General features: G+C 43.7%; 1 protein-coding gene across 21 annotated transcripts in view; it reads left to right on the top strand.

Moving 5' to 3' along the window:
- LOC140738067 (calcium/calmodulin-dependent protein kinase type II delta chain) overlaps nt 1-22,115 on the top strand; it is a 548,084-nt gene that overhangs the window by 340,793 nt on the left and 185,176 nt on the right. For all 21 annotated transcript variants that reach the window (XM_073065146.1, XM_073065137.1, XM_073065143.1 and 18 more), the window contains exons 10-11: nt 1,364-1,486; nt 4,198-4,281. In XM_073065146.1, coding sequence (XP_072921247.1) covers nt 1,364-1,486; nt 4,198-4,281 — 207 coding nt within the window. The remainder of the gene's footprint in view (nt 1-1,363; nt 1,487-4,197; nt 4,282-22,115) is intronic.

Raw genomic sequence — 22,115 nt, 5'->3', positions numbered from 1 at the left:
TTAGGAAATACGAGGTGGAAGGATAAAAGGACAAACGTTTAACCTTAATATGGATTAACATGGTGAGCAAAAGTCAGTTAATTGAATTTAATCTATTATTATTTTATTCCATTTTCCTTTGGAATTGGATTGAGATAACAGGAGGTTGATTCTTAAAGTGAAACATCATAGAAGTATGACTTTCAGAGTACTGAATTTGGAAACTTGACAGTCTTTATTTTGCAAACCAGTTCCGTATGTTAAGGTCTGAAAATCCACCACCTTTACATCTCAAGCTGTTTCTGCATATTGCTGCCAGCTTGATAGCATGCAATGCAGTTCACTATCTGATTTGCTGTCTGCTGAGCTTTCTCTTCAGAGGACAAAATTGCACCAGAAAACTGGCCAAGAAATTTACACTTTTTCTCATTCACTTTTTGCATCACTCTTTTCACTAATACTTTATCAAACCTGACAACTTTTATATTTGAGAGATGAGAGCTTTGAATGGTAGGCTGGTCTGAAATGTCAGATCATATGGAATCCAGAGTAAGGCAATCAATTGGATGCAAAATTAACATGGTGGTAGAGGGCTGCTTTTCTGAGTGAAGGCCTGTGATTGGTGGTGTGCCAAGGGGATCAATGCTGAATCCCAACAGCTATTGGATCACTTAAACATGTTGAACATCATGTAATCACACATTATGTAAGAACACAATGTAATCCCAAACTTTTCAAAACTCTGTGCACTCATTCCCACAATATTTCCTCAATTGTCAGAATTGTCTGAGCAAATCTACACCTGGATGCCAGATATTTCCTCCAACTAATATGCTGTTCTGTACCTTTTGATTCTGTTTCTCTCCCTGGCAACTCTTGAGCCTGAGAGAGATTTTGTTTCTTTGGTTCTGTATTTTAAAATGATATTAATCTTCAATGACATCAGTTAAGTTACTAAGCTTGCCTTTAATGTACATATTTATTTTCAATCCTCTTGATTACCTTATCAAAACTTGCCTGTATTCCAATTCATACCAAGTTTTACCCACCTGTCTCCCTTGTTTCATTGTCTTACATTAGTTTCTTGCCCAATTAATCTCAATTTTTAAAATAAAATATATCCTTGTCTTCACATTCCTCCCTTGCCTTGTACCTCCAGATTTCTTTTAACCGCCTGAAAGCATTAAAAGGTCTTTGCCCTCCTCCTTTATTGAGACTGGCATATTAGAACTGAAAGACCTGTATGCATTTTTCAAAATAGTCCAATTAAGTAATATTTTGCAGCACTCAGTAAGGAAATCAATTTGTAGGTGAGCGATATTTCTTTTATACGACAATTAAAGTGAGGAAATCCAGTGAGGATTTCTACATTTCTGTTTTTTAGTTCCCTTCACCAGAGTGGGATACAGTCACTCCAGAAGCTAAGGATCTTATCAACAAGATGTTAACCATCAATCCTGCCAAACGGATCACGGCCTCAGAAGCCCTGAAGCATCCATGGATTTGTGTAAGTTCCACCTTCTGTACAATGCTGCTAACTGTGTCATCTTATGTTAACTGTATATTACTCGTCAGCCAGTACTTGCATGTAAAGGATCACAAGTTCCTCAAAAAAATCTTTCTGTTAAGCCACCTAAAGATTTTCAATAACTTCCTAAGTACTTAATAGGATAAAATTAATTTTGATGTTTGGCTTCTGGCAAAAAATGGTTGCCTGTTTATATGCAGTAAGGTCTCCATTGTTTAGTTTCAGATTAATTATAATTTTATAATACTGAAAAAATGCTGCTTAATTTTCTCTCTCAGGTTTACAGGAGAATTGAGAGAAAGTAATATATTACATCTACCACCAAGAATCTATGGGAGAAATTTATTTTGTGATAAATTTTGTTATGGAAATACTGTTCAGATTATTAAAAACAAAAATATACAGGAATATAAAGTTTGACTTCTATAGGTTTTGGCCAATCATATTAAAACTGATTTTCACTGACTGTTTTACAAACTGATGTACCATTGCAAGAATCTGAGAATCTTGCCTAGAACACAGAACAGTACAGCATTGGACAGCCCTTTCAGACCCTGATGTTACAATCTTGTTACCAATTTATACTAAATGTCCTCCTCCTGTTTACCATCCAAATCCCTTTATAATCATTTGTATATCTAAAAGACTCTTAAACTCTGCCAAATCGCTGACTCCAGTACTATCCCTAGTAACCCATCCCAGGCATCTACCACAAACATTGCCCCTCATGTCACCTTTAAACTTCTGTGCTAACCTTAAAGCATGTCCTCTGGTGTTTGACATTTTTATCCTGACTATCTACTCTTTCTATACTCTTATAATTAAAAAAAAAACTTCTATCAGTTCCCCCCTCAGTTTCAATGAGAACAACCCAAGTCTGTTGAATCTATCTTTATACCATCAACCCTTTAATCCTGGTAAACTCCTCTTGCACCCTTTCCATAATCGCCACATTTTCCCACAACAGCGCAATTTGAATTGCACACAATACATAAAAAACCTACAGCTCAATACAGGCCCTTCGGCCTACAAAGTTGTGCCGAACATGTCCCTACCTTAGAAATTACTAGGCTTACCCATAGCCTTCTATTTTTCTAAGCTCCATGTACCTATCCAAAAGTCTCTTAAAAGACCCTATTGTATCCGCCTCCACCACCATTGCCGGCATCCCATTCCACGCACTCACCACTCTCTGAGTAAAAAACTTACCCCTGACATCTCCTCTGTACCTACTCCCCAGCACCTTAAAGCTGTGTCCTCTTGTGGCAACCATTTCAGCCCTGGGAAAAAGCCTCTGACTATCCACATGATCAATGCCTCTCATTATCTTGTACACTTCTATCAAGTCATCTCTCAACATCCGTCGCTCCAAAGAGAAAAGGCCGAGTTCACTCAACCTATTCTCATAAGGCATGCTCTCCAATCCAGGCAATAGCCTTGTAAATGGCTTCTATGGCTCTTCTATAGCTTCCACATCCTTCCTGTAGTGAAGCGACCAGAACTGAGCACAGTACTCCAAGGGGGGTCTGATGAGGGTCCTATATATCTGCAACGTTACCTCTCGGCTCCTAAATTCAATTCCACAATTGATGAAGGCCAATACTATATAATTCATCCAGAGCATTGATACACATTACAAGCAACAGAGGTCCTAGCACACCATTGGTCATGGACCTCCTCTTGCACCAGCTCCTTAGAAGTGTATTGTACTGCACTATACATCTACTTTTCACTAACCACCACATAACACAAGTAGTAATTCTGAGATTATAATACTGGAAATCCTGCTACTTAACTTTCCACCTAGCTCCCCATCTTTATCTTGCAGACCTTATCCCTATCCCTGCATACGTTATTCGTATCAATATGGGCCACAGCTTCTGGCTGCTCGTCCTCCCTTCCAGGAATGTCGTATGTCCACTGCAAGACATCATTGACCCTGGCACTAGGGTCACATGATCTTGGAGTCTCAATTGTGACCACAGAAACACTTATCTGCAACCCTTATTATCAAGTCCCCATCACTATCACTGTGCCTGATCACCTGCTTTGCCTCAGAGCCGGGCACTGACCTGACTACTGCTGCTGGCCTCTGAAAGGTCATCCCCTAACAGTATCTATAGGGGACTCAGGGCAATGGCCACAGGGAAACTGCACCCTCTGGCAATGGCCACAGGGAACTACCTGGATGCACTTCCCACAAACGTAGTTGTCAGGAAGACAGATTCCCTGACCTCCCACACTTTGCAGGAGGAGCATTCCACTACCCTGACTGCCATTTTATCTACACTCTCAAAAATCACAGATTTAACAGGAAAATAAAAAATGTTCTTATCTGATTCTTACCCGCTACTCACTTGTGCCTCCTCACCAAAGCCTCTCCACACTTCCATTTGCCCACTCTCCCTGCAGCTTCGCCAGAAATGTAGTGGTCATTGTGAGATCACCAATAGAAAATCATTTCTATTTGCCTTTACCAGCATCAGAGTGCCAGCAATCAGGGGCAGAGGAACATCAGCAGAAGATTCAGTTGTCTCTGTCCATAATTATATAGGTGTGACAGTATGGAATTCATAGATTACCTATAATGGTGAAAGAAAATTCAAATTTTTTGGCATTAAACACAAAATATATGATAGAACATACTATATGTAAATATTTTAATGTACCTTTATGTATGTGTTTTGTAGCAACGATCAACTGTTGCTTCATGCATGCACAGACAGGAGACTGTTGAATGCCTCAAAAAATTCAACGCGAGAAGAAAACTCAAGGTCAGATATAATTTTATTCTTTTCTCTTAACTGAACCTGTTTTAGATGCTATTTGGAAAACTTCATGTTGTCAGTGCTAAAATTTTCTGACTTCAGGGGGAGGAGATTCTGCAGCTAAATCGTTTGGAGACATCTGAGGTAGTATCACTGGAGATGGAGTTCCTCCAGCATTTTATATACGGTGTTATAAATAAAGTATTCACCACCCCCCCAGGATGTTTTCACATTTTATTATTTTATGACATTGAATTACACTGGATTTAATTTGGCTTTTTTAACACTGATCAACAGAAAAGACATTCACATCAAGGTGAATACAAATTTCTACAAATTGGTCTAACTTCTTTACAATTATTAAAAAAAACAATAATTGCATAATTACTCAGCTCCTTCAAGTCAGTATTTAGTAGATGGACCTTTGGCAGCAAACTCATCCTTGAGTCTGTGTGGACGGTCTCTGTCAGCTTTGCACATCTGGACACTGCAATTTTTCCCCATTCTTCTTTATAAAACTGCTCAAGATCTGTCAGATTGCATGGGGATCGTGAGTGAACAGCCCTTTTCAAGTCCAGCCACAAATTCTCAATCGGATTTGGGCTGGACTTTGACTTGGCCACTCTAGAACTTTAACTGTGCAGTTTTTAAGCCATTCCTATGTACCTTTGGCTTTATGCTTGGAGCTATTGTCTTGCTGGAAAACAAATCTCCCAAGTTTACAGTTCCTTTGCAGACTGCATCATGTTTTCTTCCAGGATTTCCCTGTATTTTGCTGCATTTATTGTACCCTCTACCTTCACAAGCTTTCCAGGCCTGGTGCAGTGAAGCATCCCCACAACATGATGCACCCACCAGCATGCTTCACGATGATGTGTTTTGATGTTGTACAGTGTTTTGGACTATATCATTTAGTCTGATGGCCAAAAAGTTCGATTTTTGTTTCATCAGACCATAGAACCTTCTTCCAGCTGATTTTAGAGTCTCGCACATGCCTCCTGGCAACTCCAGCTGAGATTTCATGTGAGGTATTTTTTCATCAGTAGCTTTTTCTTTGCCACTCTCCCAGGCAACAGCTGTTGTATGTGTAGTCTCTCCCATCTCAGCCACTGAAACTTGTAATTCCTCCATAGTTGTCACAGATCTCTTGGTGGCCTCCCTCACTAGCCCTGTTCTAGTTTGGTCATCCAGTTTTTGAGGACAGCCTGCTCTATGCAGATTTACAGCTGTGCCATGTTCTTTTCATTTTGATGATTGACTTAACTGTACTCCAAGGGATATTCACTGACTTGGAAATTTCCTTGTCTCCGTCTCCGTCTCCTGACTTGTGCTTTTCAATAACCTTTTTGTGGAGTTGCTTGGAATGGTCTTTTGTCTTCATGGTGCAGTTTTTGCCAGGATACTGACTCACCAGCAGTTGGACCTTCCAAATACAGGTTTATTTTTACTCAGTTGAAAAACCTTGACTGCACACAGGTGATTCCACTTAACTAATTATATGACTTCTAAAACCAATTGGCTACACCAGTGATGATTTGGTGTGTCGTGTTAAAGGAGTGAATACTGTGCAATCAATTATTTTGTATTGGATATTTGTAATTAATTTAGATCACTTTGACTTTGACACAAAGGAGTCTTTTTCTGTTCATCAGTATTAAAAATAGCCAAATAAAATCCACTGTGATTTTAATGTTGTAAAACATGAAAACTTGAAAAGTGATTACTTTTTCATAGGCACTATATGCTATTCTGGATTTCCAGCATCTGCAGAATCAGGTATTGTTACAAGATGTAGTGTGGGGTTACCTTTGTGATCAAGCTTGATAAATTTTACATTGTGTTTGTCTTTGAAGGCACTTTCTGACAGCTGCATACTCGGCTCATCTACTTTATACCCATTATTCGTCTGGCAACCCTCTCTCGATCAGTATTCAAGCCTACAATTTGTCTGCTTTATCTTATCATCTCAAACCTAGCACACGTTCATACCCAAAACACTCAGCTCATCAGTGGCAGTAGTTATTGACCCTTAGCTTCTGCAGGGCCTAAACAGTCTAGAAGGCTTAATGATATTTCATTGTTTCTTTCTGGAAAAGCAGAATCTAATAGGAAAGAATTTGAAGAAGACAAGTTTTTAAACATGACAGTCATCCTGCGAAGGGCATCAGCTTGACAGTGGTCATTGCCAGGGTTGATGGGGTTAATAATGATATCTGCTTACTGAGCCCTTCCACTTACTTCCCATTTCGTCCTTGACCCTTCCTCCGACTCAGGTTCAGATAGTGCGGCTATCCACTTCCTGCTTTTTCCTCTCCACTTACCACGCGAGCTTTATTTCTTACCCACTTCAGATATCTGAGAACCAAAACCCTCTCAGAGAGAGGAAAATTATGCTGAAAATGTCTTCACTGAGCCATCAGCTCAGAGGTTGCGACCTGAACTTTAGTGTTTTTTTGATGTAATGAGATGAAGAGTTGTGCACACGGTGAGATAGGTAGGAAGAGCACACTTGTGCCTGTTCCCTTGCAGGAATGATGGTGCACCAGACAGTACAAAAGAGGCAGATGGGAGGGTGAGGCTACAGACATACTCAATCAAACTTTGTCAGAAAACTTGCTATAATGTCAAAGGGCAAAAGACTTGTTCACCCACCTTGTACAGAGTTTAGAGATTAGCAACTGTGCTTTCCAATATAGGAGGTTACATCCTGTAACCTGCCTGTGGAACATCCCATAATGGGCCCTGTAGAGGCTATGGTCAGAATCACTCCAACCCTTCAGCATACCCCACTGTAGTACTGCACCTCACCCGTGGGATGGGTGAAACAAAACCCAATTTCCCTCAGGATCAATAAAGTATGTCTGGCTGTCTGCATGTTACTGTCAGCTGGGGAGCCACAGTAGCATAGCAGTTGGACTGATGCTATTATAGTGCCAGTGACCCAGGATCAATTCCGCTGCTGTGTGTAAAAAGTTTGTGTGTTCTCCCCGTGACCATGGTACTCTGTTTTCTTCAAGTGCTGCAGTTCTTCCCAAATCCCAAAGGTGTCCAGGTTAGCAGTTAATTGGTCACATGGGTGTGTTTAGGCAGCACGGGTTCGTTGGGCCAGAAGGACCTGATACCATGCTGTGCTTTGAGATTGCACTAGTGAACTTGTTGGCAGTAAACAAAACTATCAATTGCTGCATTAATCACACTTACTCTTAAATCATCACTGCAATCAATAACTTTCCTTTCGTAGTTGAGGTTTTGAACCATCTGTACGATCTGGCAGTTTTGTGATGTGAACTGAAGTCTTGAAGGTGCAGGACTGTTGCGCATGGCAGGTACACACCAAATTGAGCTGGTGGGGCTTGGGCAGAAGAGCAGAGAATGAACCAACATTTGCCATTGCCTTAGGAGCAATTCAATGCAGCAGAGGTGTGGCAAAGTTGAGCCTGGACCCAAGTGCGAAGAAAGAACCCCAAGGTTTGTCTGATTTAAGCACTGGGCCAGATTGTAAAGGTTGAGTACAGGCCATGTCAAGGGAGTGGGGCCCAGGCCCGAGAGTATATCAAAGCGGCAGAGCGCAGGTCAGAGAGTGAGGAACAACCCGAGGGTTGGCCAGTTTAAGTGCCAGGCCAGATTGAAAAGGTCAGGGTGTTGAAGTTGAAGGAGGGGGCAGGCTGGTGGTCAGTTTGAGAGTTACAAGGCTTACTAGTCTCTGTGCTGAACTGAGGCTGTGACCTGCAGCTAACAGGCTCCTGAATCAGTTGCAGTGATGACTGGCTTTGTGGCTGTGGACTCACTTTTGTGAACTTCACTTCTGAATGATATTCACTTACTTTTATTGTTTGCATGATGTATTTTGTTTTTCTCTGCACATTGGGAGTTTTTTTAACGGTTTCTATTGCGTTTCTTTGTGGCTGCCAGCAAGGAGATGAAATCTCAAGGTTGTATATAGTATACATACTTTGATAATAAATGCACTTTGAACTTAGTATTTCCAAATAAAAATAAAATAAACTGTAATGGTGTTGGTCCAGTGATATTTAGAAACTTCAGAACCAAGGTTATCCTAACATCTATCATTGAATTATAGCAAGCAGAAACTCATATGACCATGCACTTTCAGGTGTGATCTCCAAGTCATCATTAATTTCTCTGAACTATATGAAAAGAAGAGCTTCACACAAAACAACTGGAAGACCAAGATCCTTTACCAGTCTGCCCCTGTTGCACAACACCACAGCACGACAACCAGGATCAATTATTCAAGGAAGTATAGACCACTTGCAAGGGTCATGGTCTACTGAAAATGGCTATCATTGACAGTGATCCAATGCACTGGCTCAGCTTTAAGCTGACTAGGGGAAAGAGTGTTTAAATACAGAGGCCAGAAACCCACCTTCAAACCCAGGATATTCCAAGCAATATTGATCACAACTCTCCTTTGTACTTTGGAGCTCTGAGGCACAGGTTTTTCATGTAGGGGTGGGTGGGGTTCATGGTTATATTGATTGAGCTGGTAGCATAAGTGCAAGAGGCAAATACAGTTATTACAGTAGAATAAAGGGAATTACAGAGGCATGAAAGAGGAGTTGGCCAAATTGATTGGAAAAGAACACTGGCAGGGATGACAGCAGAGCAGCAATGGCTGGAATTTCTGGAAGCAATCCAGAAGGCACAGGATGTATGCATCCCAAAGAGGAAGAAGCATTCTAAAGGCAAGATGACACAACCATGGCTAACAAGAGAAGTCAAAGCCAACATAAAAGCCAAAGAAAGAGTATATACTGTGGAAGACACTAGTGATATGGTGAAAGTCTCAGGTGTAGAGTCATGAAGTGTGTCAAGTTACCATTACTCGGGAGAAGGTTCTTGGAAAACTGAAAGGTCTGAAGGTAGGTAAGTCACTGGGACCAGATGGTGTGCACATGAAAAGATTGTAGAGTCATTATTAAAGATCTTTCAGGAATAACTAGATTCTGGAATAGTTCTGGAAGACTGAAAAATTGCAAATGTCACTCCATTCTTCAAGAAGGGAGGGAAGCGTAAGAAAGGAAATTATAAGCAGTTAGTCTAACCTTAGTGATTGGGAAGATGTTGGAGTCAATTGTTCAGGATGTGGTTTTGGGCTACATGGAGACTCATGATAAAATCGGCCATAGTATGGTTTTCTCAAGGAAATATCTTGCTTGACAAATCTGTTGGAATTTTTTGAAGAAATAATAAGCAGGATGGACAAAGGAAACCTCCTTGATGTTGTGTACTTGGATTTTCAGAAGGCCTTTGACAAGGTGTGACACATGAGGCTTCTTGACAAGCTGTGAGCTGATGGTGTTACAGGAATGATGCTAACATCAATAAAGCAGTAGTTGATTGGCCAGAGGCAAAAAGCTGATTTATACTTGTGCATCGCATCTACGCCGTAGGTACCGCGTACCCTACGCTGTACGGTGACATTCACCTCCCCAAAAAAGTAACTCACACATCGCGGCGACGCAGACCGCAACAACTGTGATTGGTCTGCTTGGTAGCATCACATTTCCTCCTACACATTTCCAGTTGCTTCTTCTCTGCCATGACTGTACACCGATACGAAATAGATGAACCAAATCATCAAATCTACCTGCTGACATGTGAACATGTTTCAAATACATTTCCTCGTTCATGTCTCTCACGAAGAAACTCAACACAGTGGCATAGAAACCCCACCGCCAATGAGCGTTTTGGCGCACACCAACGCATGCTCGCTATGGCGTAGAGCCTATGCAGAAGTGAAAATCAGGCCTATGGTGTAGCCCATATGCACAAGTATAAATCAGCCTAAAGAATGGGAGTAAAAGGAGCCTTTTCTGCTTAACACACACAAATGCTGGAGGAACTCAGCAGGCCTGGCAGCATCAATGGAAAAGAGTACAGACTATGTTTTGGGCCAACTGGATGATATAAACTTCTTCAGGATAGGCATCCCTGTAAGAGACTTCGCAGTGTAGTAATCCAATCACAAACAAGAGGAAGTCTGCAACTGCTGGAAATCCAAGCAACACACACAAAATGCTGAAGGAACTCAGCAGGCCAGGCATCTCGGCCCAAAGGTCGACTGTACTCTTTTCCATAGATGCCGCCTAGCCTGCAGAGTTCCACCAACATTTTGTGTGTGTTGCTCAGATTTCCAGCATCTGCAGATTTTCACTTTTTCTGGCTGGCTGCTTTTGTCTAGTGTTGTTTCACAGAGGTCAGTGTTGGGACTGATTCTTTTCACATTATAAACTAATGATGTGGATGCTGGAATTGATGGGTTTGTTGCAAAGTTTACAGATGATATGAAGAAAGGCAGAGGGGCAGATAGTTTTGAGGAAGTGCAGAGGCTACAAAAGGACTCAGACCGATTAGGAAAATGGACAAAGAAATGGCAGATGGAATACAGTGTTGGGAAGTGTATGGTCATGAACTTTGGAAGAAGAAATGAAAGGGTTGACTGTCTTCTAAATGGAGAGAAAGTACAAAAAAACTGAGACACAGAGGAACTTGGGAGTCCTTGTGCAGAACATAAGAAATAGGAGCAGGAGTAGGCCATCCGGCCCATCAAGCCTGCCCCGCCATTCAATAAAATCATGGCTGATCTGTCCGTAAACTCAGCTCCATCTTCCTGCCTTATCCTAATAACCCTTAATTCCCCTACTATGTAAAAACCTATCTAACTGTACCTTAAATATATTTAGTGAAGAAGCCTCAACTGCTTCCCTGGGCAGAGAATTCCACAGATTCACCGCTCTCTGGGAAAAACAGTTCCTTCTCATCTCCGTCCTAAATCTTCTCCCCAAATCTTGAGGCAACATGTCCTAGTTCTAGTCTCACCGACCAATGGAAACAACTTTCCTACTTATATCTTATCTATCCCTTTCAAAATTTTGTATGCTTCTATAAGATCTGCTCTCATTCTTCTGAATTCCAGAGAGTGTAATCCCAGGCGACTCAATCTCTCCTCGTAGGTTAACCCCTTCATCCCTGGAATCAACCTGGTGAACCTCCTCTGTACTGCCTCCAAAGCCAGTATATCCTTCCTCAAGTATGGAGACCAGAACTGCACACAGTACTCCAGGTGCAGCCTCACCAGTACCCTGTATGACCTCCCTGCTTTTGAATTCAATCCCTCTAGCAATGAAGGCCAACATTCTATTTGCCTTCTTAACCTGTTGTACCTGCAAGCTAACTTTTTGCAGGATTCCCTAAAGGTTAATTTCCAGGTTGAGTCTGTGGTGTGGAAGGCAAATGCAATGTTAGCATTCATTTCAAGAGGACTAGAATCTAAAAGCAGGGATGTAATGTTGAGACTTTATAAAGCACTGATGAGGCCTTACTTAGAGTATTATGAGTAGTTTAGGGCCTCTTATCTTAGAAAGGATGCTGACACCAGAGAGGGTTCAAAGGAGGTTCACAAAAATTATTCCAGGATTGAATAGTTGTCATATGAAGAGCATTTGATGGCTATGGACTTCACTCACTGGAATTCGGAAGAATGAGGATGACCTAAATTGAAATCTATTGAATGGTGAAAGACCTTAATAAAGTGGATGTTTCATATGGTGAAAGAATCTAACACCAGAGGACACAGCCTCAGAATAGAGTGATGTCCTTTTGAAGATTGGAGATGAGGAAGAATTTCTTCAGCCAGAGAGTGATGGATCTGTGGGATTCATTGCCACATGCAGCTGTGGAGGCCAAGTCACTGGGTATATTTAGGACAGAAGTTGATAGATTCTTGATTGGTCAGGGCATGAAGGGATTATGGGGAGGGTGAAGGACAGGAGATTGGGGGTGAGAGGAAAATGGATCAACCATAATGAAACGGCAGAGCAGACTCGACGGGCCAAATGACCTAATTCTGCTCCTATATCTCAGTGTTATATCAAGTAGTAGTTCACCCAAGGTGCAGAACAAAAGAAACTGGGTGACAATCAGGAGGGGGAAGGGGATCAATCAACGTGTGCAGAATACCCTTGTGGCCATCCTCTTTAACAACAGGATACTGTTTGGATATTGTTGCGGATGATGACGGAACAAGGAAGTCACAGCATTTGGGTCTTGGGCACTAAGTCTGACTCTGACTCAGAAGGGAAGTGGGGAAAATAGGAACACTGTGTTTGATAAAGGATTTATTAGTTCAGGGAATGGACATGAGGTTCTGTGTGTGAGAACAAATTCCCAGATGATATGTTCTGGGTCATCTTGGATCAAGTCCTCAGCATTCTTAAGTGACAGGGTTAACTGCCAGAGATTGTGGTCTATGTAGGTGCCAGTGATATGGTAGACTAGTGACGAGGTTCTGCAAAGGGAGTTCAGAGAGTTGACTGCTACATTAAAGGGCAGGACCTCCAATATTGTGATCTCAAGTTTGCTACCTGCGCCACATGCTAGAGAGGCCAGAATTAGGAAGATTATGCACTTTAACACGAGGTTAAGTAGTTGGTGTAGGAGGGAGCGCATAAGATTTTTGGATCATTGGGCTGTCTTCCAGGGAAGGTGAGACCTGTACAGAAGGAAAATTTTGCAGCTGAACTTGAGGGGGACTAATGTCCTAGTGGGAAGATTTGTTAATGGTGCATGGTGGGGTTTAAACTAGTGCTGCAGGAGAATGGGAACCAGAGTGCTAGAACAGTTAGTGGAGTGGTTGTGGAGACAGATGTTGGTAAAACTTCAGACAAAGTCAGGAATCAAAAGGTTGAGTATGGTGTGACTAGTGTCCTGAGCAGCATGTATTTCAATGCAATAAGTATCATAGAAAAGGCTGATAAGTTCAGGGCATGGATCGACGTCTGGAATTATGATATTATAGCCATTAGTGAGACTTGGTTGCAGGAGGGGCAGGACTAGCAGCTCAATATTGCTGCTATCAGAGAGTGATAGCTGTGTGGAATGAGCTTCCTGTAGAAGTAGTAGAGGCCAGATCAGTTGTGTCATTTAAGGTAAAATTGGATAGGTATATGGATAGGAAAGGAGTGGAGGGTTATGGGCTGAGTGCGGGTAGGTGGGACTAGGTGAGATTAAGAGTTCGGCACGGACTAGGAGGGCCGGAATGGCCTGTTTCCGTGCTGTGATTGTTATATGGTTATATTCTGGGGTTCCATTGTTTTAGACATAACAGAGCAGAAGGGATTAAGGGAGGAGAGGTGTTGTTACTAGTCAGGGAAATTGTCATGGCAGTGCTCTGTCGGGACAGACTGGAGAACTTGATGAGTGGTGTATTATGGACGAAACTGAGAAATAAGAAAGGTATGACCACATTAATGGATTATATTACAGACCACCCAACAGTCCGAGGGATTTAGTGGAACACATTTATAGAGAGATCGCAGACTTCTGCAAGTTGTTGTAGTAGGTGACTTTAACTTTCCACATATTGACTAAGAATCCAATATTGTAAAAGGACTTGTCAAATGGGTTCAGGAAATTTTCTTTCATTAGTACATAGAAGTCCCAACAAGAGAGTGTGCAATATTGGATCTGCTGTTAGGGAATGAGACAGGACAGGTGACAGAAGTTTGTGCAGGGGAACACTTTGAATCCAGTGATGTCAATGCCACTAGCTTCAAAATAAATATGCAAAAAGATAGGTCTGGTCTGCGGGTTGAGATTCTAAATTGGAGAAAGGCCAATTTTGTCAGAAATAACCTGACTAAAGTACGGATTGGGACAGGCTGTTTTCTTGCAGAGGTGTACTTGGTAAGTGAGAGGCCTTCAAAAGTGAAATTTTGAGAGTACAAAGCTTGTATGTGTCTTTCAAATTAAAGGGTAAGAATAAGAGGTTTAGGGAAACTTGGATTTCAAGAGATACTGAGGGCCTGGTTAAGAAAAAAAAGGAAGTGGTATAGGCAAGTAGAAACAAATAGAGTACTTATGGAATATAAGAAATGCAAGAGAACACTTAAGAAAGACATCAGCAAGGCTGAAAGAAGGCATTTAGTTGCTCTAGCAGACAAGCTGAAGGAGAATCCGAAGGAATTCTACAGATATTTTAAAAGTGGTAAGATTGCAAGGGACCAAATTTGTCCTCTGGAAGATCAAATGGTAGTCAATGTGTGGAGCCAAAACAGATGGGGAGGATCACAAATGAACTTTTTGCATCTGTATTTACTCAGGAGATGGACACAGACTCTATAGAAGTGAGGCAAAATGGCATCAACTTCATGGACCCTGTACAGATTACAGAGGAGGAAGTGTTTGCTACTCTGAGGCAAATCAGAATGGATACATCCCCAGAGCCAGATAAGGTGTTCCCTCAGACCCTACTGGAAGCAAATGCAGAAATGAACAGGGCCCTAGCAGTGATATTTTAAGTCATCTTTAGCAACAGGAGAGGTACCAGAGGAGTGGAGGATAGCCACAGTTGTTCCTCTGTTTAAAAAAGTCTCTAAGCATAAACCAGGAAATTATAGACTGCTGAGTCTGTCATCATTTGTGGGAAAGATAGTGGATGGTAACTAAGCGACCAGATATATAAGTATTTGGATTGACATGGACTGATTAAGGATAGATAGCATGACTTTGAGCATGGTAGGTCATGTCCAACCAATCTTATAGCATTTTTTGAGGGAATTACCAGGAAAGTAGATGAAGGCAAGGCAAGCCTGTGGATGTTGTCTACACAGCTGGTCAAGAAGGTTCAGTGACTTGGCATTTAGGATGAGTTAGTAAATTAGATTAGATATTGGCTTTTGTGGGAGAAGCTAGAGAGTGGTGGTAGAGTGTTACTCTCTGACTGGAGGCCTGGTAGCTAGCGGTGTGCACAGGGATTGGGGCTGGATCCTTTGTTGTTTGTCATCAATATCAGTGATCTGGATGATAGTGTGGTTAACTGGATCAGTAAATTTGCAGCCAACACCACGATTGGGGGTGTAGTGGACAGCGAGGAAGACTGTCATTGGCTTGCAGAGAGATCCGCATCAGCTGGGAAAATGGGCTGGAAAAGAGCAGATAGAATTTAATGCAGACAAGTGTGAGCTATTACCCTTTGGTAGGACTGACCAGGGTAGGTTTTTCTTTAGTGAACAGTTGGGTACTGAGGAATGTGATAGAACTTCGAGCCGAAACTCTTCAGCAACCTGGGAGATCTTGTGCAGGATTTCCTAAAGGTTAACTTTCAGGTTGTGGTGGTGAGGAAGGCAATATGCAATGTTGGGATTCATTTTTTGAGGATTGGTATATAAGAGGAAGGGTGTAATGCTGAGGCTTTATAGTGCATTGGTCAAACTTCACTTAGGATATTGTGAACAGTTTGGGCCCCATATCTAAGAAATGATGTGCTGGCATTGGAAAGGGTCTCGGGGAGGTTCAGAAGAATGGTTTCCGGGAATGAAAGGGTTAATGTAGGAGGACTATTTCATGGCACAGGGCCTGTATTCACTTCAGTTTGGAAGAATGAGGGGTATCTCATTGAAACCTATTGAATAATGTGAGGCTTAAATAAAAAGGATGTGGAAAGGATCTTTCCTATCTATAGTGGGTGAGTCTATGACCAGAACGCACAGCCTCAGAACTGAGGGACATCCTTTTAAACATAGATGAGGAGGAATTTCATTAGCTCATTGGGCAGTGGATCTGGAAGCCAAGTCATTGAGTATATTTAAAGCAGAGGTTGATTAGATCTAGATTAGTCAATTTACTAAAGGGCACATGGTAAGGCGGGAAAATGTTTTTGACAGGGATAATAAATCAGCCATGATAGAATGGTGGAGCAGACTCAATGGGCTGAATGGCCTAATTCTGCTCCTATATCTTATGGTTTTAAATCTCAAAAATAAGAAAGATACCTTTATTCTGCTGGGATTATAATATTGACCATCCCAATAGTCACCTGGATGTTAATGAATAGATGTGCGACAGATAGAACACAGATCATGATACAACAGTAGATGGCCTTTTGACCACTATGTTATCCTGACCATTTAACCTACTCTAAGATCTTTCTAACCTTTTCCTTCTACGTAATCCCTTTAGTTTTCTATCAGCTATTTTTCTAAGAGTTTCTTATATGTCCATAATGTATACGGCTCAGCAATGACCTGTGGCAGACACCCACTCTCTCTGTGTAAAAATGTTTAGACCTGACATTCTCCCAATACTTTCCTCTAATCACCTTAAAAAAATATTTATATGTCCCCTTGTACTAGCCATTTCTTCCCTGGGAAAAACATTTTGGCATATCCACTCAATGTATGCCTCTTATCATCTTGTACATCTCTGTCAAGTCACATCTCATTCTTCCTCGCTCCAAAGAGAAAAGCCCTAGGTCACTGAATCTATATCTTCAAGTGACATGCTCTTGAATCCAGGTGAATCTCCTATGCACGAACTCTAACACTTCTGCATCCTCTTCATAATGAGGTGACCATATTCCAAGTGTGGTCTCACCAGGATTTGAAAGAGCTGCAACACTATCTCATGGCTCTTGAACTCAATCCTTCAACTAATGAATGCCAACAAGTCATACACTTTCTTAACATCCCTATCAACTTGTGCAGCAACTTTAAGAGATCTATGGATATGGAGGCCAAAGACTCTATTTTGTCACACTGCTAACACTCTTGCCACTACCCCTGTATTCTGCTTTCAAATTTGACCTCTCAAAGTGAATCAGTCACACTTTATCAGGTTGGAACCCATGTGCCAGATGAGGAAAAGGTGCAAAAATAACAGAATTGTTGTCATGGATAACATTATCTACCTATTTATTTATTTATTGAGTTAAAGTATGGAACAGGCCCTTCTGGCCCTTCGAGCAGCCCCGCCCAGCAACCCCCTATTCAACCCTCGCCTAATCACCGGACAGCTTACCAATTAACCTACCAATTGCTATGTCTTTGGACTGTGGGAGGAAACTGGAGCACCAGGAGAAAACCCACACTCTAACGGTGATGAACGATAGCTTTGTTCCATGTGCAGTACTCAGTGCCACTCAGAGGAACAGGAATCAGCGCTCCCATGCCTGAGTGCTTTGGGACTTGGACCAAACTCAATGTTTATATTGTTCAACTGACAGGTTTATTAATACAACATTTGAAGAAAGGCGTTTGTCGATAATGCATCATGGATCGCTGTTGTTGTTGTGATGAGAAGCAGTAGCAATGTCATAGCTATTTCTGCAATGTAGGGAAATTTACTAGCATTCCATTTAATTGGTCATTGGGGTTAAGGCGGACTGGTTTTTCTTTTCTGAATATCACCACCCAGCTTGTATTACTGGGCCTACTAGCTCCCAGATGTCACTGTATACACAGGAACAGCACGTTCTGGCTAGACCTCTGTATCTTGTCAGGTTTACTGACCATCCTCATGGACCAATGCCTCAGCCACTTCCCCTCCTCAGGCCCCTACATTAATAGTGTGTTGTCTATATATTGAGATACCACAATGGTTGAGTCAAGCAAGATCCCCGGCAAATCTTGACCACTATCACATGGCACAAGGCTGGGCTATGCACGTGTACTTGGAGGAGCAGCTCTTTGCCCAGGTAAAGGTAAAATGGTCTTGGGAGTCATTTAAAGGAATGAAGAAAAAAGAATTTGTTGGATCAACCACAGCATATCAGTGTTCCCTTCCTTCCCTCTGACGTTCTCTACTATGGGTACCACATTAGGAATAGCAGTCTAGAAGTAGTCAAGGAGTAGTCTGTAGAGGTAGTCTGGGACAAAGAGTCTGTGGAAGTAGGCTGGGAGGAGTTTCTGGAGGAGAGTTGGGTGGAGCCTCTGGAGGTAGGTTGGGAGGAACCTATGGAGGTAGTCTGGGAGTAGGAGTCTCTAGAAGTAGCCTGGGAAGAGTCTCTAGAGGTGGTGTGGGTTTAGTCTCTGGAAGGAGTCTCTGGAGTCAGTCTGGGAGGAGTCTGGAGAGGTAGTATGAGACAATCTTCTAGAATAGTTTGGTAGGAGTAGTCTCTGGAGGTAGTCTGGGATGAGGAGCCTCTGGAGGTAGTCTGTGAGGAGCCACTGTAGGTAGAATGGGAGGAGCTTCTGGAGGTAGAATGGGAGGAGCCTCTAGCAGTAAAATGGAGGAACCTCTGGAGGTATTCTGGGAGGAGTCTCTGGAGATGGTCTGGAGGTAGACCAGTAGAAGTCTCTAGATGTAATATCAGAAGCATTTCTAGACATGGACTGGATGGAGAAGTCTCTAGAGGTGATCTGAAAGGTGGAGTCTAGAGATGGTGTGGGAGGAGTCTCCAGAGGTAGTCTGGGAGTAGTCTCTGGAGTCAGTCTGGAAGTAGTGTCTGGAGTCAGTCTGGGAGTAGTCTCTGGAGTCAGTCTGGAAGTAGTGTCTGGAGTCAGTCTGGGAGTAGGGTCTGGAGTCAGTCTAGGAGTGGACTCTTTGGGTTGTCTGGGAGGAGTGTCTCAGGTAGTCTGAGAGCAGGAGTCTCTTGAAGTTGTCTGGGCAGATTCTCTAGAGGTGTTCTGGGTGTAGTCTCTAGAGGTGCTCTGCAAGGGGTCTCTGGAGGTGGTGAGGGTGGAATCTCTGGAAGTAGACTGGGAGTTGTCTCTGGAGGCAGTCTGGGAGTGGTCTCTGGAATCAGTCTGGGAGTGGTCTCTGCAATCAGTCTGGGAGTGGTCTCTGAAATCAGTCTGGGAGTGGTCTCCGGTCTCAGTCTGGGAGTGGTCTCTGGAATCAGTCTAGGAGTGAGCTCTGGAATCAGTCTAGGAATGGTCTCTGGAATCAGTTTGGGACTAGTCTCTGGAATCAGTTTAGGAGCGGTCTCTGGGGTCAGTCTGGGACTCATCTCTGGAATCAGTCTGGGACTGATTTCTGGAGTAAGTATGGGAGTGGTTTCTGGAGTTAGTCTGGGAGTGGGCTCTGGAGTCAGTATGGGAGTGGTCTCTGGAATCAGTCTGGCTCTCATTTCTGGAGTCAGTATGGGAGTGGTCTGGAGTCAGTCTCAGAGTGGTCTCTGGAAGCAGTCTGGGAGCGGTCTCTCGAATCAGTTTGGGAGTGGTCTCTGGTATCAGTCTGTAAGTTGTTTCTAGAGTCAGTCTGGGACTGGTCTCTGGAGTCAGTCTGGGACTGGACTCTGGAGTCAGTCTGTGAGTGGTTTCTCGAGTCAGTCTGGGAGTGGTGTCTAGAGTCAGTCTGGGAGTGGTTCCTGGAGTCAGTATGGGACTAGTCTCTGGAATCAGTCTGGGACTCATCACTGGAATCAGTCTGGGACTGATTTATGGAGTCAGTATGGGAGTGGTTTCTGGAGTCAGTCTGGGAGTGGTGTCTGGATTCAGTCTGGGAATGGTTTCTTGAATCTCTTTGGGACTGGTCACCGGAATCAGTCTGGGAGCGGTCTCTGATTTCAGTCTGGGAGCGGTCTCTGGTTTCAGTCTGGGAGTGGTCTGTGGAGTCAGACTGAGAGTGGTCTCTGGAATCAGTACGGGAGTGGTCTCTGGAATCAGTACGGGAGTGGTCTCTGGAATCAGTCCATCAGTGGTCTCTGGAATCAGTCCGTCAGTGGTCTCTGGAATCAGTCAGGGAGTGGTTTCTGGGGTCAGTCTGGGAGTGGTGTCTAGAGTCAGTCTGGGAGTGGTTCCTGGAGTCAGTTTGGGACTAGTCTCTGGAATCAGTATGGGACTAGTCTCTGGAATCAGTATGGGAGTAGTCTCTGGAATCAGTCTGGGACTCATCTCTGGAATCAGTCTGGGACTGATTTCTGGAGTCAGTATGGGAGTGGTCTCTGGAGACAGTCTGGGAGTGGTGTCTAGAGTCAGCCTGGGAGTGGTTCCTGGAGTCAGTCTGGGAGCGGTCTCTGGAATCACTCTGGGATCGGTTTCTGGAATCAGTCTGGGAGTGGTCTCTGGATTCAGTCTGGGAGTTGTTTCTGGAGTCAGTATGGGAGTGGTTCCTGGAGTCAGTATGGGAGTGCTCTCTGAAATCAGTCTGGGGTTGGTCTACGGAATCAGTCTAGGAGTGGTCTCTGGAATCAGTCTGGGAATGGTCTCGGGAATCAGTTTGGGACTAGTCTCTGGAATCAGTTTAGAAGCGGTCTCTGGGTTCATTCTGGTTGTTTCTGGAATCAGTCTGGGAGTGGTCTCTGGAATCAGTCTGTCAGTGGTCTCTGGAATCAGTCAGGGAGTGGTTTCTGGGGTCAGTCTGGGAGTGGTGTCTAGAGTCAGTCTGGGAGTGGTTCCTGGAGTCAGTTTGGGACTAGTCTCTGGAATCAGTATGGGACTAGTCTCTGGAATCAGTATGGGAGTAGTCTCTGGAATCAGTCTGGGACTCATCTCTGGAATCAGTCTGGGACTGATTTCTGGAGTCAGTATGGGAGTGGTCTCTGGAGACAGTCTGGGAGTGGTGTCTAGAGTCAGCCTGGGAGTGGTTCCTGGAGTCAGTCTGGGAGCGGTCTCTGGAATCACTCTGGGATCGGTTTCTGGAATCAGTCTGGGAGTGGTCTCTGGATTCAGTCTGGGAGTTGTTTCTGGAGTCAGTCTGGGAGCGGTCTCTGGAATCAGTCTGGGATCGGTTTCTGGAATCAGTTTGGGAGCGGTCTCTGGAATCAGTCTGGGATCGGTTTCTGGAATAAGTTTGGGAGTGGTCTCTGGAATCAGTCTGGGAGTTGTTTCTGGGGTCAGTCTGGGAGTGGTTCCTGGAGTCAGTCTGGGAGCGGTCTCTGGAATCAGTCTGGGACTGATTTCTGGAGTAAGTATGGGAGTGGTTTCTGGAGTCAGTCTGGGAGTGGAATCTATTTCAGTCTGGGAATGGTTTCTGGAATCTGTTTGGGACTGGTCTCTGGAATCAGTCCGAGAGTGGTCTCTGGAATCAGTCTGGGGGTGGTCTCTGGAATCAGTCTAGGACTGATTTCTGGAGTAAGTATGGGAGTGGTTTCTGGAGTCAGTATGGGAGTGGTCTCTGGAGTCAGTCTGGGAGTGGTCTGTGGAGTCAGTCTGAGAGTAGTCTCTGGAATCAGTCTGTGAGTGGTCTCTGGAATCAGTCTGGGAGTGCTCTCTGGAATCAGTCTGGGAGTGCTCTCTGAAATCAGTCTGGGGTTGGTCTACGGAATCAGTCTAGGAGTGGTCTCTGGAATCAGTCTGGGAATGGTCTCGGGAATCAGTTTGGGACTAGTCTCTGGAATCAGTTTAGAAGCGGTCTCTGGGTTCAGTCTGGTTGTTTCTGGAATCAGTCTGGGAGTGGTCTCTGGAATCAGTCTGTCAGTGGTCTCTGGAATCAGTCTGGGAGTGGTTTCTGGGGTCAGTCTGGGAGTGGTGTCTGGGGTCAGTCTAGGAGTGGTCTCTGCTTTCACTCTGCGAGTGGTCTGTGAAGTCAGTCTGGGATTGGTCTCTGGAATCAGTCTAGGAGTAGTCTCAGGAATCTGTCTTGGAGTGTTCTCTGGAATCACTCTGGGTGTGGTCTCTGGAGTCAGTCTGTGAGTGGTCTCTTGTCTCAGTCGGGTAGTGGTCTCTGGAATCAGTCTGGGAGTTGTTTCTGGAGTCAGTATGGGGGTGGTCTCTGGAATCAGTCTGGGAGCGGTCTCTGGAATCTATTTGGGAGTCGTCTGTGGAATCAGTCTCGGAGCTGTTTCTGGAGTCAGTCTGGGACTGGACTCTGGTGTCAGTCTGCGACTGGATCTGGCGTCAGTCTGGGACTAGTCTCTGGAATCAATTTAGAAGCGGTCTCTGGAGTCAGTCTGGGAGTGGTCTCTGGTCTCAGTCGGGTAGTGGTCTCTGGAATCAGTCTGGGAGTGGTTTCTGGGGTCAGTCTGGGAGTGGTTTCTGGGGTCAGTCTGGGAGTGGTCTCTGGAATCAGTCTGGGAGTGGTCTCTTCAGTCAGTATGGGAGTGGTCTCTGGAATCAGTCTGGGAGTTGTTTCTGGAATCAGTATGGGAGTGGTCTCTG

The sequence above is a fragment of the Hemitrygon akajei genome, chromosome 13 (assembly GCF_048418815.1).
Source record: "Hemitrygon akajei chromosome 13, sHemAka1.3, whole genome shotgun sequence".
Taxonomy (NCBI): Eukaryota; Metazoa; Chordata; class Chondrichthyes; order Myliobatiformes; family Dasyatidae; genus Hemitrygon; species Hemitrygon akajei.
Note: the sequence above shows the minus strand (reverse complement) of the source record. Positions and strands in the feature narration are given on the sequence as shown.